This window comes from Nestor notabilis, unplaced genomic scaffold (assembly GCF_000696875.1).
Source record: "Nestor notabilis isolate BGI_N333 unplaced genomic scaffold, ASM69687v1 scaffold1731, whole genome shotgun sequence".
NCBI classification, from domain to species: Eukaryota; Metazoa; Chordata; class Aves; order Psittaciformes; family Psittacidae; genus Nestor; species Nestor notabilis.
In genome coordinates, this window is record NW_009913129.1 from 7,864 (window position 1) to 23,966 (window position 16,103).

Consider the following 16,103-nt stretch of genomic DNA (forward strand, 5'->3'; position numbering starts at 1 on the left):
ATAGAACATGTGTCAAAATGCATTTAACAAATCATGGTTTATGCAAAAGCCTAATTAATGCTAAAATGTAAGGACAGTTCGTTTCAGATGGGAGCAAATGAGAGTTTTAAAATGTATAACAACAAGAAGTGGTTTCCTTATTTTAGGACCTAACTACAACTCCTGTTTCTGAGAATTGGAGTCTTAAAGCCTATATATTCCTTTCTGTTCCAGGATACAGCCGGACAAGAAAGATACAGGACCATCACTACTGCCTACTACCGAGGAGCCATGGGCTTTGTCCTCATGTATGATATCACCAGTGAAGACTCCTTCAATGCAGTGCAGGACTGGTATGAAATATTGCTGGGTTTGGGTTTGTTTTTTGGCCAGTTCTCTCCTCACAACTGTTTGTTGGGAACATCAGACATCCCATTCTCCACAGTGCTTTGCATCACCATATTCTTTCTTCTTCATCTGAAGTCTGGGATGAATAACTTGGGTTTTAAACTCTCCTGCAGAAAATGTTCCACAGCTTCACTTTAATGAAAAAGTTATAATTAATACATAGTAGCACTCTATAGCAGTAGTTGCTTTTTAAAGTTCTAATTTATTCTAAATAAATTAATCCTTTAATACATTATTTGGGTTTAGGAAGTTTTCTATGCTGCTAAAACAATCTAGTATAATAGTGGTTGTTAGAGCCAAATCTCATTTAAAATCTAATAAGGCTAAATCTTTCGAAACTTCCTTAAAAAGGATTTGGTGGTTGTTGGTTTTGTTTGGGGTTTTGGGTTTTTTTTGGGTTTTATTTCCAAGTGTAGACACATGGAACATTATTCACCTTGCCTAGCTTGAGAGAATTAAAAATCTAACTTTATCCATTTAAAAGTTGTGGAGTTTAAATTAGTTGTAGCTGCAATAAGAGGAGGAAGAGCAAGGTCTAGGACAGAAAGCAAGCACACTCCTTGGAAGGGGCCTGTCTGCTACCAGTGACTACAGAAAGCACCTGAACGGCTCAGTAAGGCAGTGTTCAGTGAGCAATAATGGGATGGGGGAGAAGGAGTTACCTATTACATGGTAAGGGTGGGGGCTTAGCCCTAAAACTAGGTATGAAATGGATTCTCAGCTGCTGCAAGCTCATCTTGCTCCACTGAATTCAGGTAGAAACACCAGAAAATGATTTCTGGGCTTTCTGATAACAGAAAGCCAGGAAATATTTTTGGCTCACAGGGGAAGAAGAAAGCATCAGGTCAGTCGCTTTATAAGTCCATGGCAGTATCAAAGCTGCATTGGTACCCAGGCTGGTCTCTCCAGTATTTTGGTGTGCTCTTCCCCTTCCTCCCCTGTAGCCCTCCCGTGTAGTTTATGTCACCTCTTTTCTTCCTCGGGAAGAAGTGTCCCACCTCACTCCACACTGGTCTGATTCCTCCTTCCTGCTCTCCCGCCTTCTGGACGAGGAGAGCCAGAGCACGTCATTGCTGTGCCCATGGGCAGTGCCTGCAGCCTCCTCAGTGGTAGCTGATGGGACCCAGCACAGTGCCTGGGTGAAAACACCTGAGCTGCTGCTGTGAGGCAGTGGCCAGGGGCACAGACTGGATAAGTGGAAGGCTGGACCCTGTTGCTGGAGCTTGTGTTCTGACATGGCATCCTCACAAAGCGACACCAGAGTTTGTGTAGGAGAGGGGTGGTACCCTTCTGGCTCCCCTCATACATCTTGCACTCATCTCTGCTTGTTTCCCTGTTGCTGTACTCTGCAGATAGATATGGTCAATGTGCAAACAAGGCAATGTAGCGGTTAATGTAATCTCCCAAATCTGATAGATTGATTTGCAATGATCTCTGTGACACATGTGACACATTGGCTATGGCACTGGCTCTTAGCATCCAGCTCAGTCTGGCTTTTTGTTGAACACCTATTCTATATCCCCTAATCCAGGTTGTAACTCAAAAGCTGCAATAGTGTGGTTAGATGTTTATAGTAATTTGGCCTTCTCCCAAGCCTGCCCATTATTTATTCTTGCTGTCTACCAAAGCAGATGGTCCTGAGCATCACATCTAAGGGTGTAGTCTCCACTTTCACCCCATCTCCAGTATCATGACACCATGCTGCAGAAGGTGAACAGCAGCGCCTTCCGAGCTGTGCTTCACCAGCTAATGATAAAAGAATAATTCTTTTCCTTTCTGAAAACACAAACCCAAAGGTTTTGCCAAACTCAGGCTCCTCTATGTGGCACTCTGCCCACCAAGCTCAGATGAAGCTTTTTCTGCTTCATGTGTCTGCATGGGGACCTTTTCCATAGGAGTGCAGGCATGTGAGCTAGGGCAATATCTTTCACTAAACTAAATGTTTTCAGCTTGGTTACCTGGTGAAACAAGATATATATGAGCACACAGTTCATCTGCCTCTCTGTTTGTCAGTTCTGCTCTGGTAAGTTTTACTTACCAGTCTTAACATAGCCCAGAATACCAAATCTCAATCTCTGAGCTGATGCTATTTTGAAGTTTGTACAGGTGAAGTTTAAGCTGAAGTATTGGAAGTGGTCTAAGCTCTGTTCCATCCAAGGCAGTGGTGAAAGAGCAAGAATTAGGAAAGGTCAGCTTTGTCTATTTGACTTCATATCTTCCCATGCCACGGGGTTGCACAAATATCTTTTCTAAGAGCACCTTGTCAGCCAAAGGACAGAGGTGAACCATCTGTTTATTTGTACTGTGTATGTCAGGAATCTTTCCAACCAGTTGAAAGATTCAGAGCCCAAATCATGTAGTGGGGCTCAGAATAAAATCGGGTGGCCCTTCTTCCTTTCTGAAGCTTGTCCATAGGAGAGATGAGAACTGTAGCATCGCTGTGCCAGCAGAGTCCTCTAGTGGCGATACAACAGAGGTGTTTTTTTCCCCACTCTGCTTTCTGAACTTCCAAAGAGACAAGAAATGGAAACAAAAGCTTCTGTCCAATAATGCTGTATCAGCCTCTGCCATTTACTGACATAGCGAGTAGGTAGGATTTTCTGGGTGGTTTTCACCATCCTGGGTTATACAGTTATGCTTCAAAAAGAACCATTACACTGGATCTGGTCTTCAGTCAGGAGGTGTACTCTCCATGGAAAATTATGGTGTCTGCTACTTTAGCTCCTTTAGCTCAGAGCCTTTGTCTTCATGATCCTAGTCCATTCTTCAGGTCAAGTGCAAGACAGGAGCATGCCTAATAATAAAACCAGGGCACTTCAGTGCATAGAGGACAGGGTCAGACAAAACCATCAAGGAGACCCTCCCATTGAGTCCTGAGCTTGAGTCCTTGCTTGCTAAACCCCTCAGAGAGGAGTTTAGGTGTGCCTGTATCCTGACTTAGTCCTAGACTTGGTCAATGGTTTGTGTCTAAAGGATTATATATGCACAATCAGTCCCTTATATCACTTAGCTCACATTTCGACCTTTAGCATGCTATTAATCACTTACTGAAAATCTGCTGCAGCAAGGAATCTCTCAACCTCAAGGAGCAAGTGTCCCTGCTCAAGGGGAGACATTGGTGTACAGCCCATTGCCATGCAGGAGGGCTTGATGGGCCTCTTACTCCATAAGAGTAAGACAATTGACTCATCAGCATATCTGCTTACCAACTACAGAAGTTAGGGGGTTTCTTTTCCAAACTTTGCTTGAATCAAGCCTTTACCAGCACTAGGCTGGGGGGGAGGGGTGTCTGCTCACATTGCTTAGGTTATCCCTTGTCTATTGACTTGTTATCTGTCTCCCCTGAATCCACTTTGAGTCTGGTGTAGCCATCACAACCAGACGCATCCATTACCACCACCACCACTGGTGGTTATCACTTGAGCAGAGTCAGGTTGGAGGTGGGGGGAAGCACACAGCCACAGTGGCACAGTTGTAAGCTGCTTTTTACCTTGCAAGGAAGGTGTGACTTGAAAAGTGAGCTGTCTCTCTGCTTGCAGAGCCTTAGGTGACGCTACAACAAACCACACTATTTCTGAGAGCATACTTCAGCCCTCCCTGAAGTTAAGTGGGGATACGTGCAGAAGCTAAGAGCCAAACTTATTCCAGGTCCTCTTATATCAGAAATGACAGTAATTAATCCTACACATCCTCTCTCTCTTTGAAGTGTCCTGCTATCCTAGCTGGCTAGTGATGCATTCTTCAGTGTCCAGCTACAGTAGATGAAGAATACTGTGAAGTTGAATATTTGTCATAAATGCAGCATGATGCAGCAGATGGGCTGACCTTTTAATCACCAAGAATAAATCAGCAGTACTCAGTTAATGTAAATTAAACCTAGAAAAGAACCTGTTAACCTTCCCAGTTATTCCTAAAATAGCATGTATGGATGGAATTTGAGTGTTTCTCTGGCATAAAAGATAAGTAAGCCACTTGCCCTGTGATCACAGCGCTGGGTTCATAGAGCAAATACAATCATGCTTAGGAGGATACCTCAAGAAGATCATCAGCTAATGAAATATGAAGTGATGACCCTTCTACTAACTTTTGGCTGCTGTCCATCCCAGTCTGTTCTCATTGGCTGAACGTAATTCCTAAAACTGTATTCATTCACAAAACCTTGGAATGAGTTACGTTGTGTACAGTAGTCACCTATGTGTTTTACACTAGGGTATTCCCCAGTCCTTGAGCCTGTTAATTCCTGCTAGTGCCCTGCCTACTGCTGTTTATTGATTCAGGTTTTAAGGTGCTGTGTAAGCAGGCTGCCAGCATGAGTCTCAGCCCATCTCATTGTTTTCTCTTGTGCCATCTCTTCCTGCAGAGTTCCCTGCAGCAAACAAGCCAAAAGCATGAACACACAGCTGAACCAGAGACCTAGCGCTCCAAGTAAGCTCTTGGCCATGTCAGATTCTTAACTTCTGTTGAACTCAGAGGGGTGTGCATAGATCTCAAAATTCATCTTCATAATTACACTGAAATGATGGGAAGGTAGCCTCGTGCAAAGTCAAATCTCTATCAAAGAAGTCTTTTACCCTCTAGATCACTCCAGCATCTTAGAGCTTACATCCTCCCTTTAGATGGCAAATTGCCATAGCAGGTTGTGCTTTATTATTCTCCTACCCTTTTCACAAAGCTCCAACATCCCTGCTAAGACTGCCTCCCATGACTGTGGGGTGCACTTTACCTCCCTACTCTGGCTCACTGACATGTGGCTGTTTTAACAGCCTCCTGACCTGGCCTCACCTACCCACAAGGAAAGTGACACTCTCTCTCCCGGTCTGCGCTATGATTTCTTCCTTAGGTGATCTTTTTACCACACTTTTCTTATGGTTGGATGCCCTAAAGAGGATTCTGGTTTGCTTTCTGGCACTCCAGAAATACTTCTCTTCAACCAAGTAAAGGCATTCTTTCTCCTGAATGAGGAGGATCACGGCTGTGTATCAGGTATTTGGACAAGTTCTCCAGGTAGTATCTGACTGTGAAGTATGGTCTTTCTTTCATTCACATGAATCATTATTCATTATTAATTCACACGAATAATTATCTTAAAGCAGCCAAGAAAGAGTAAAATCACAATTTAAATGCATTTGGGAATATTTAGGACATGACTTGTTGTCTTACTCCTTCAGTGGTAAAGGTACAACGGATTGTATAAGAAGCCTTAAAAGATTAAGCCTGAGTGACTTTCCTTACTGCAGTGACAAAGAGTACAGTCAGGTTATTTTACAAGAAAAAGCATAAATGGGCAAAAGCAAAGGTAGGTTTTACCTGATATTTGCAAGTAATTATTTTGTTTGAATAAGATGCATTTCCTGTAGGTGAGTGAAATAGTTAACTGAGTTTTAATGGCTTTCTAGGTGTTTTTTTAGTAGGCTCCTTTGACAGTAACTGTTTGACACTGGCTTGATAGTTTTGTGTGTAGATAAATCAGTGGTTTATACCTCATTTGAAACTGTTCTGAAACTAGGATATACTCAGTATTTGACACTGTCAAGTAAATAGGAAATATTATGGAAACTCTGCTTTGTACAATTTCATGGAAGGGAAGGAAAAATTGGTTAAATATAACTCTGATTTAAGTGACAGTTGGGTTCACACATATCATCAGTTTTATTTATTGTTCAGTCTGACCTCCAAATTAGGTTGTTGATATATCCAAGGAACTGTGAACCTCAGACTGTTTTTCTTCTAAGCATGAAGCATAAACCCCATCCTTTATCATCAGTTTGGGTGATATAAGGCACAGCATTGGTATTGTGTCACGGAAATACGCTTTTCCCAGTGTGTATATTGGACTGCCCTGACAGTTGTTGTAACATCTTAATTGCACAAGCCTTGTTACTTGTTTGTTTGTTTACCTTTCCAGAAGTTTCTGGAAATTTGCTGCCTTTCTTTTGGTGTGAGGATTAGGGTTTCTTTTAGGTGTTCTTCTCCATAGGATGCCGGAGAGGGACTTTTCATCAGGGACTACAGTGATATGACAAGGGTTCATAGTCTCAAACTTAAACAGGGGAAGTTCAAATTTGATGTAAGGAAGAAGTCCTTCCCTGTGAGGGTGGTGAGGCAGGGGTACAGGTTGAGAAACCCCAGAGTACTGCATAAACTCATCACAGACTCATATTAGCTCTCTCAGGGCTTGTCTACATGGAAGCACTCAAAAAAGGGTGAAAGCGGAGGAGCCAAAATTGGGATTGAGTGAGTGCCTTTCCAGGAGGATGCTAAGAAGAAGTAAGGAGTTTCACTGCACAAAGTCTTGGTTTATTCCTTATGCTGCACTGTGGGTCTGGGTTTGTGCAGTGGGGTTTAGGTTCATGTTTTCCAGTGCAAACCAGAACGGCTCCTGCTTAATGGCAAGTTGCATGGTGAGATGACCCCCTTTTCCGTAGATATCTGCAGTAACATGACTGGCTGCTTCCCATGGCAAAGGCAAGTCAGCAGCTCAAACTAATTAAAAACTATCATTAGTAGATCAGAGCTGGAGGCTGCTGCTAATTTAAAAGAGAAGGAATCGAGTGCTCTATCGTTAAGGGAGTTCAAGCAAACTAAAGAGAAGTAAAAATATGAGGGGGACTCCTGGCTCTCCTGGGAAATGGGTTCGCCTGAAGCTGTTGTATCCTGTATGGAGGAGTGATGAGCAGGGGCAAAGAGTGGGAAGGCGAGTTAGGGGCTGGAGGAGGAGTGGAGGAGAGAAGGAATGAATTGCTTCTGGCAGAGCAGCCTAATTACCTTTGGGAAGGAGGGAGGCTTAAAAGATAGAGCTGGCTTAGTGAAGATAAAATAGGCTGGGTCTCTCTGAAAAAATAGAATGCTGCCAAGCTATGCTGTTCTGTTGCTGTCTCTGTGACACCTCTGCAAGGATGGTGGGAAAGGATCAGCCCCTCAGGATAAACAGAACAAAAATCTGCTGTTTTGTCATAGAAAAAACTATGAAGTGGCAAAATATAAGGTCGGACTTGTAGAATCACTGAATGGTTTGGGTTAGAAAGGACCTTAAGATCATCCAGTTCCAACCCCCTGCCATGGGCAGGGACACCTCACACTAGACCATGCCACCCAAGGCTCTGTGCAACCTGGCCTTGAACACTGCCAGGACTCCTGGGGTGCACAGCTAGCTCCGCTCCAGTTTCAGCAGGTGAGCCACAGAGAGCTTTAGAGGCTTTAAGTTCATCCCAGTGCTCCTGCTTAAGCTTCCACTCACTTGATCCCTCTGTCATTGAAGTTAGCATTTGTCTGATACTTGCTGTCTGTCATTGCATCTGCTGTTCCCTGCCTTAGGTATCACTTAATCCTGCTGGGTTCAAATACTAGCTCACAGAGCCTTGCCTTCATCCCCTATCTTCCTGATGTGGTACATTTCTGTTTCTCTTTAGCAAATGTTTCCATGTTGCTATGCAATTTCAGTCTCCATGAACAAGTTTTCCTGTTCAAGCAAAGGTGACTTGATGCTTCCATCTGTTTGACTTTCATAACACGATTTCTTAGGGTGTTACTAAAACTCTGTAGCAAAAGAGCATCTTATTTGTCTGCTCCCTGCTCTAGTGGAAAGCGTCCCTGCCCGTGGCAGGGGGTTGGAACTAGATGAGCTTTAAGGTCCCTTCTAACCCAAACCATTCTATGATTGTTGTTATGTGGTTTATAAGAGGTTGTAAATCTAGCATGAAGTGTGTATCTGTTTGTATGGTTTTCTCTATAGGGACAATATCCTTTAGATGTGTAAATGTTTGTAACTCCCGTGACAGGTTACAGCTGGAGGAGAATAAGCTTTTTTTTTGTCTCTAGACTTCAGAAATTATTCAGTTCAGCTTTTCAGTAAGTCTGGATCTTATGACTTTAAAACACTTGTAAAGCCTTAACAAGAAACTTTGTTGTCACATGAAGTTAAGGAGTAGTAAAATAGGATGGTGCTATAAATGACATAGTTTGCATTCTTGTTTTATGTGTAAGCTTGGTCGTTTGTCTTTTAACCAACACAGTCTTGGGATACTGATGTTGTCACTAATGATACTTGTTTTCATACTTAATATATGATTGTATTTTTGCACAGCTGGTGGAACATAACAGTCTGTTTCAACCTCCTGTAGGGCCACACAAATCAAGACTTACTCCTGGGACAATGCACAAGTGATCCTGGTGGGAAACAAATGTGACATGGAGGATGAGAGAACTGTTCCTGTGGAGAAGGGGAAAAATCTGGCGGATCAGCTAGGTACATGTCACAGCTTTTCCTTCTACTCTTTTCCCTTTGCTTCTTTATACTGTGTATGATAAAAAGTCCTTCCAGAAGCAATACTTTAATGATGGTGTCAAAACTAAGAAACATAATATATTCTAGGTCCATAGGTTACTTGCTTAGTGCTGAATACTACCTGCTTGTAGTGTTGCTCTAGCTATAAAGCTAGTTTCTAAGGATGTAAAGAAGCCAAAGTTTGTCTGGAGTGAACAGTTTCTATTAGCTCAGCAGAAATAAAAGAGAAAAAGATTTCATAAATAACAATTCTGTCTTCAAGTCTCCAAGTACCACATAGGCATTTTCAGAATGCAAGCATTGATTTTTGTAGAATAAATGTATTAATTTTTGCAACTAAACCATAAAAAAAGAAGTTTATGCATCAGAACTGTAGAGCTGAGTAAAATATACCATGCTTCTCTATCCAGGTAGGAGAAAGATGTTAGGTTACTGATGTGGAATAGAAAAAGCAAACCAGTTCCATTTGCAATGCAAATTTTAGAATGAACAGCAAAAGAAATTAATCTTATTTATCATTTTTGTTATATATTATAGAATAGATGATCTTTTAAATATGGAATAGGGGCTTCTGTGTTAACTGTACTTTAACTGTACTGTCATCTTCTCTTAAATATTCATAGTGGCAAGTAAATCTTGTTAAATTTAATTCAGTTAACAGCCAAGACCCTCACAGAGGGCACACTGTAAATACTTGTTTAGCTTGTAAGAGCAGAGATTCTTACCAGACCCAAAGGAATCACCATCATCTCCGATTTATGAAATCCTACATTGTCTTCAATTCCTGAGCAGTAACTGGAGGGTACAGAATATGTTGTTAAACTGGGGGTACTGGAGTTCCAGTACACACTGCATCCGTTGTTGAAGTTTAGTGTGTGACCTTGATCAAATTGCCAGTTATGGTTAAATCTTAGATAATGAATATTTATTAGTTGGGGGGCTTGTTATTGTTGGTTTGGTTTGGGTTTTGGTTGTTGGTTGGGTGTTTTTTTAATGAAGGGAACCTATAGAAACCCTGCTCATAGATGAATATAAAGTATGGCTTTGTGACAGGAACCTGTGTGATATAAAGGAAGATGGTCACTCTTCCAAAGAGTTAGGAGCAATCAGGTTATTCTTTCATGTTCCACAGGCAAAAAGAAAGAAGCGTGTCTGCAAAGACCTGCAGGATTAGAGCCTTCAAGTGTAAATCCTACATATGCTAAGCACAAAGAGGTTCTATTTGTGACCAAATATCAAAATAAACCCTCTAATTTTCCATTATTAATATTATTGTAATAATAGTTCTTTACACGTAGGACTAGCAAAGCAAACAAAGACATGGTTAGTTTGCAAAATCCATTATGGGCTCTTTTTGACACATCAGGATTTAATTTGCTTTTGAAAATGTGAATTTGAATGAATTCTGTTCCTGGCTTGCAGACTCTCAAAACTATTGTTAATGCCATGTGTGCCCATGTGTTTTGCAAGAGAGAGTAATCACACTGTTAGTGGCTGAAAATTTGTCCAGAACAGTACAACAGCAAATAGAGAGTTTTACCAGAACTCCCACTACTATTTGGACTTCTCATGTTTTTTCTACCCCCAAAATCTGTTTAAATACAAACTTGGCATCTAGAATCTGAATCCTTTACGTGTGGGACACCTCCGAATGGACACGAGCACAGAGTTACCATAGCAACTGATTCCATCACTAGGAAACTGTTCTGCTGATGAATCCCCAGTTCTGCTCCTGACCTGTCCTCGTGCTTGTCCAGCTCACCCTGGAGAAACATACCCCAGTGCAGAGCAAAACAAAACCTGACTGTGCCTCTGGGAAGTCCTGTCTCAGTCCTCCCATCTGTAGCCTCCCAAAATACTAAATGTTCTTTTCAAAAGGGCTGAAAAATATCTATCAGTCAGTTTTTCCTTACACTACCTGTGCTAATGTGTACAGCATTATCTGAAACTACTTTGTGTGGTAGGTGGGAGGAATCTCTTTAAGTGACTATTGACTTAAAGCTTAAACTGTTAGCTTTCATCTTACTGATTCACATAAAGGTTACCTGTCAGTGTGTTTATTTGTATAGTGACATTAACATCATTGAAATGATTTCCTAATCAGATTAATAAATTGTTATTGGCCTGAACACAAACTAAACAAAACAGATTCAGCCACAGCAGAAGCTAAACTAATGTTGGACAGACAAATACCTAAGTTAGGTCTCTGATTCCCCGTGCTTTTAATCATCACCAAAGACAGGAGGTGGGGCAGATGGAACTATCACTCACAAGGACACATCTCCACCATCACCTCACTCCTTGTCCTATGATCTTTAAAAAGTGTTAGAGTGGGGCAGATACCTGCTTGTTATCACACGGCAGTGCCAGGCTGATCAGTTAAGATGACTTATCTTTCTCTTTCTTTGTGACAGAATCAAAGAAAACTGGTGCAATGCACAAGATCCCCAAAATGAAGCACAGCACAATGTAGCTTATTGCAAAATAAACCCTCTGTTCTGCTTGAGCTGTTGCTGTTGGCAATGTAATAACCTGGTAGAACAGAAGCAACAGCCGTTGTAAGTGATGGTTGGCCTTTGAGGTCCCTGGGTTTTGGAGGATTAAGCAATGCTTCCCAGTTCAGTGCATTTCTGCTGGCAGAGGCAGGGTTCAGGCTGTGAGAAGGCTGGTTTGTGCATAGCTGTGGGTGTCAAAAGGCGGCAGCAGTTGTTGTCTGTGACATCCCCACATGGGCATAACTCCAGCCTTGCTGGTTTGGGGGATTTTATCAGGAAGGGTCAGTGTTTGAGAATCCATAAATACACAGCAGCAAGGAGCTGGCAACTGGACACTGAAGTCACTCTGTAGGAGGCACACAATGTCATTTGTAATTCAGCAGTGCTGAACAGCCTTTGTCAGGATGGGTGCTCTGTCGTGATGTGTAGTGTATCAATCACCTGGAAGAGCTTTCCATGTAAACAGGCAAAGAATGGGAAAAAACAAGACCAAAGTCAGGGAGCATTTTGCTCACAAGTGCAGAAGTTGGTCAGAAGAAGGAAAACAGCCACGACCTTGCTTCTCTTTCTGGTCTCTGCTCTCAACAGCCTGCAGTAGTGGTTCATAGAGTAAGCCTGGTCCTTGAGGGTGCATGGAGCCCAGGAAGGCCCCTCTGTGTGTTACCAGTTAGTGGTATGGGAGCAGCAGCTGCAGCCCAGGATAAGATAAAGCCCACTGACCTAAGGGGGAGAATTCAACTCCCTTGTCCTGGGTTTATTCAGATCTATATCATCTGCAGATGTGTTTACCAGGGCAATGGTAAGGATCCATTTATTGACTCTTAGTGATGCTAGATAAATTTCTGCTTGCTATTCTGAGACTGTGGGAATCAACTGAGCTTAAGAATTGTCTGATGTCTGATTTCTGATAAAAAATTTCTTAGTATTTTAAACCCCATCTCCATTATCACTCTCTATTGATATTTTCCCCCACTTTTTCCCACAGGATTTGACTATTTTGAAGCCAGTGCCAAAGAAAACATCAACGTAAGGCAGGTGTTTGAGCGCCTTGTGGATATAATCTGTGAGAAGATGTCGGAGAGTATAGATTCAGACCCTTGCAGGGGCACTTCTGGAAGGAGCATGCGGCTCACAGACAACCCACCCCCTTCGCAGCAGAACTGCTCGTGCTAGTGACCTTTCTTACATCCTTCTTTCCTGACTACATTTTACCTTTTCATTTGTGGTGGTGCGTTATCACGTAGTCCAAAGGCACAAGTCTTTGTTGTAGGAAACTGGTATGTTTTGTTGAATGTGCTGGAGTGTTAATATTATATATTTCTTCATCCAATAATTTAAAAAAAATCAGATTAAGTGTTGTAAGTGCACCTAGTGTTAATGTTACACTGAAGAGAAAAAGCATTGTTTAGTGTTGCAGATGTTACTTCCACAGAGAATGCTGCATTTTTAATTATAAACTCCTCTACTGCAGGAAGAGGTTTTATGTCAAGAACAGCAGGAAGCATAAAAACCAGTTAGAAGGGATCAGATCTAAAAGAACAGAGGGAAAAAGTTCTCTTATAAAATAAGAGTATGCCCAGGTATTTTGAGTCACTGCTGCTGTCCCCCAGACATGGACCTCAGCTTTTCTGTACGATGGAGCTGAAAGCAGTGTGTTTCTGTCTGACAGTCTGAGGTTCTCCAGAGAGCAGAGAGAAAAGGGCAGTGGATTTTGTGTCAAGCCTCTAAACAGAGGACGAGCACATGGAGGAATCAAAGCTGCCAGGCTGGGAGGAGAAGAGCTTGTAGCCACACATGCTCTTGGCTGGTGCTGGGTGAAGGAGCAAGAGCCCTTCCAGGGGATGCCCTTGCCTGCACACTGCCCCACAGCCACCAGTAAGGGCTTGGGTGCTGCTGTGCTTGGCACCTTGCTGTCCCTTAGCATCTGGAAGACCAAGAGCTGGCTGTTGTCCTGCAGCTTCTCCCCTGTACCCTGTAGTTTTACCTCTCCAGGTCTGGATTTACTCTGATCAACTTCCTTGGTGGCAGGTTTGTTGCAGGATGAAGGGAAGGAGGAATTGGCTGCTGCATGCTTAGTTGGAGGCAGAATCTGCCATGTAAGACTTGGAACAGCACTGTCTCAGAAAGATAAAAATATCAGGAGCCAGAATGAGTGTTGGTAAATATTAGTGCCAACATTATTAGATTTTCTTTCTGCATTTTGTTATTTTTTCTTAAGTTTTGTGCTAGATGGGTGCATGTGTGAGAATAGTTTTTCTGGTTTCAGATTCAACCAAAAAAAGAAAGAAGATAGATTGATTAATAAAACATAACTGCAAATGAAAACTGGCAAAGCTGTCCTGTTAGGGTTATCACCCAGACGTGCTGTTGCATCATTCTTTGAAGGGAGGAACAATTTTTCATACTTAATATCAAAAATATTCTTGTATTTCCAACATCTCTAAAATGATAAAACTTCTGCCACATGCAGAGCTTGTATTTCTCTGAAATTGCTGCAGGAACTGCTTGTGTGAACCGTACGCCTTCATTTATGGTTGTGCCTTTGTGCATCCCAGCTCCACACAGTGACTGTGAATTGTGGCTGTAAATGTAAATTAAGTGGATTTGAAGAGAAATTTGTTGTCTTAAGGTGAAAATTCTGGCAAGTTTTATAGCTTTACTGTAGGGCCATGAGCTCCTCTGGCTGAGGAGGAGACTTTCTGATGTCAGGCACTGGAGTTGAGTATCTGCCCGCTGCGCTGCAGTGTGCTGATCATGACACTAGCGAATGCTTCTGTAATTCTGTTGTGTCTTGAAGTGTAATAGTTCTAAGGAGAAAAGCACAATCTTCTGGAGAAGAATACAACTACACTGGTGTAGTTTGAGCCGATTGTGCTGGAGGCTTGACCCCTTTGTGTGTTGCTTTCAGAAATCTTTACTGTGACATGATTTTGGTTGTGTGCGGGTGATCTAGTACTGAATGTGTGATTCGTGCAGTGGTAGGAATGTGGTTGTTGTATCTAAACCCCTGGAACTGCAAAATAAAGACAAATGTTGTCACCAGGCATGGCCAAAGAGCTTGTGTGCTAGCGTTAGGCAATCCCCTGTGTGTGTAGAAAGAAGGTAGCTCTTTAGTGCTTCTAAAACACACCAAACCACACTGATCTTTTTTGGACAGGGTGATGATCCTTTAGCCCCGCAGTCCGGAATCACTATGCAGATTTAAAACAGAGTGCAGGGAAGGATTGTTTGGCCAAGAAATGTGCAGTGCAGTGTTCTAAGTGTAGCAGGAGCAGGGTTTAGGGCAACTTTTGTATAACTCGCAAAAACCTTGCACAGCAGGGATTGATGATTCTGAGCTGTGGCAGGTATAACGGAGCACCTCAGTGCTAATAATGATGTTTCAGCTCAGCAACTCAATGATAAAAGAAGAAAGATTCAGCAGAAATAGAGTTTCAGTTCTTTTGTTTTACTTACTCTTTTGTCCTAGCAAAAAGAACTTTCCCTTTTGTACCCAATGTATAATTGGGTTTCATTGTGTTCCACATACATTCCAGGCACTTCAAGCTAGGCTGGGCAGAATTGTTGTTTACAGGACAAGCCAGCAAACAGCTACATGGCAGCATAGTCCAAAGAACTGGAAAATACAGGGAGAAACTGCAGAAATCCTGCAGTTTATTTCAAATAAGGAATCAGATCATCACAGGCAGCTGACACATCTCTCCATTAAAATGTATTTTATGTATCTCATCTTACATTTGTATTAAAAGCTGTGAATGGACGCAAAGAAAGCCTTTTGCCTTAAGTGGCAAGCAGTTGATTTCAGTGTCACCAGCGAGTCGATAGTACTTGTTACTTGTATTAACTTGTAAGAGGCAGAATGTGAGGCAATAATTTATTATGGAGGCAAGGGAAATAATAGACTTGCTTGCCCTGAACACAACCCCAACATTCTTCATGCGGTCTCACATAGAACCTTCCATTTGACTGGAAGTGCCCTGGGATAGTAGTGTTGATAAACCAGTGTGGTGACAGGATCAAAGGAGGGGTACCAGAAGGTGAAAGGAAGGAGGTGACTGCTCTTCTCAAGCTTTGCTCCATGGCTGGTACCATACAGCACTGAGAGCGCAGTTCTTCAGCGTAAACCATACTGGGTTAGAGATGGGTCTTGGTTTCCATCTTGTGGAGAAATAAAGCTCTAAAATATCACGGAGACATCCAGTCTAACTTATCATCCCTGTATCTCAGACAGCCCCTTGCATTTGTATTAGCCTCTGATCCCTCAACTTTGCTTTCATGATCTGTTTTGCAGTCAACACACACACATAAAATAACTACTTCTGGTATTACAGGAATAGCAGAAAACTTAAACACGGAACAATGCCAAAAGGGATGTGATAAACACAAAGGCAAGCTTCCTAACAGCTCTCAAAGCATTACAAGAAAGAGGATCTTGGCAGCGTATGCCCTTTGGAAACATCAGCTTCAAAGAGAGCTAAGACAAGAGGACAGGCAGCATTCCTGGGGTCAAGACTTCGAGCTGCTGTTTGGGCACTGCGGTTCCATAGGGAGAAAAGCACGTTCACGGAGTGGAGAACGCCGAGACCTCCTGAACTGCACGGACAAAGCCATTCCAACAACAAGCGCAGCCTGTTCTGTTAAAGTCACGGGTACAAAGCTCAAGCCGTTAAGGAAAACATTAGGGGAATTAACAGCATTGAAACCAGCCCCCAGTGCCCACAGGCTGTATCTCTGGGAGGAGCAGTGGTACCGCTGCCTGAAACAAAACTTCACCCGTGGAAAACGCCGCCTGGAAGCTCGTTTTGCTGCCGAGTCAGCAGCGCGTTCCGAACCCTGACGCCGCTCACGTTGACTCAGCGTGGTTGGCGCTTGGCTCCTCTAGTGAGGGCAGCGGAGCACAGCGCTGCGCTCTCTTCGTGCCACGCTCACCTCGGTCC

The 16,103-nt window shown here is 42.7% G+C and overlaps 1 protein-coding gene across 1 annotated transcript; it reads left to right on the forward strand.

The window, feature by feature from the left end:
- Positions 1–213: 213 nt before the first annotated feature.
- Positions 214–12,339, forward strand: LOC104399118 (ras-related protein Rab-3B-like; the record flags this gene model as incomplete). Its single annotated transcript, XM_010022801.1, has 3 exons — positions 214–332; positions 8,508–8,632; positions 12,152–12,339. Coding segments are annotated over 3 exons (432 nt in total), but the record flags the coding sequence as incomplete, so codon positions are not given.
- Positions 12,340–16,103: the final 3,764 nt, after the last annotated feature.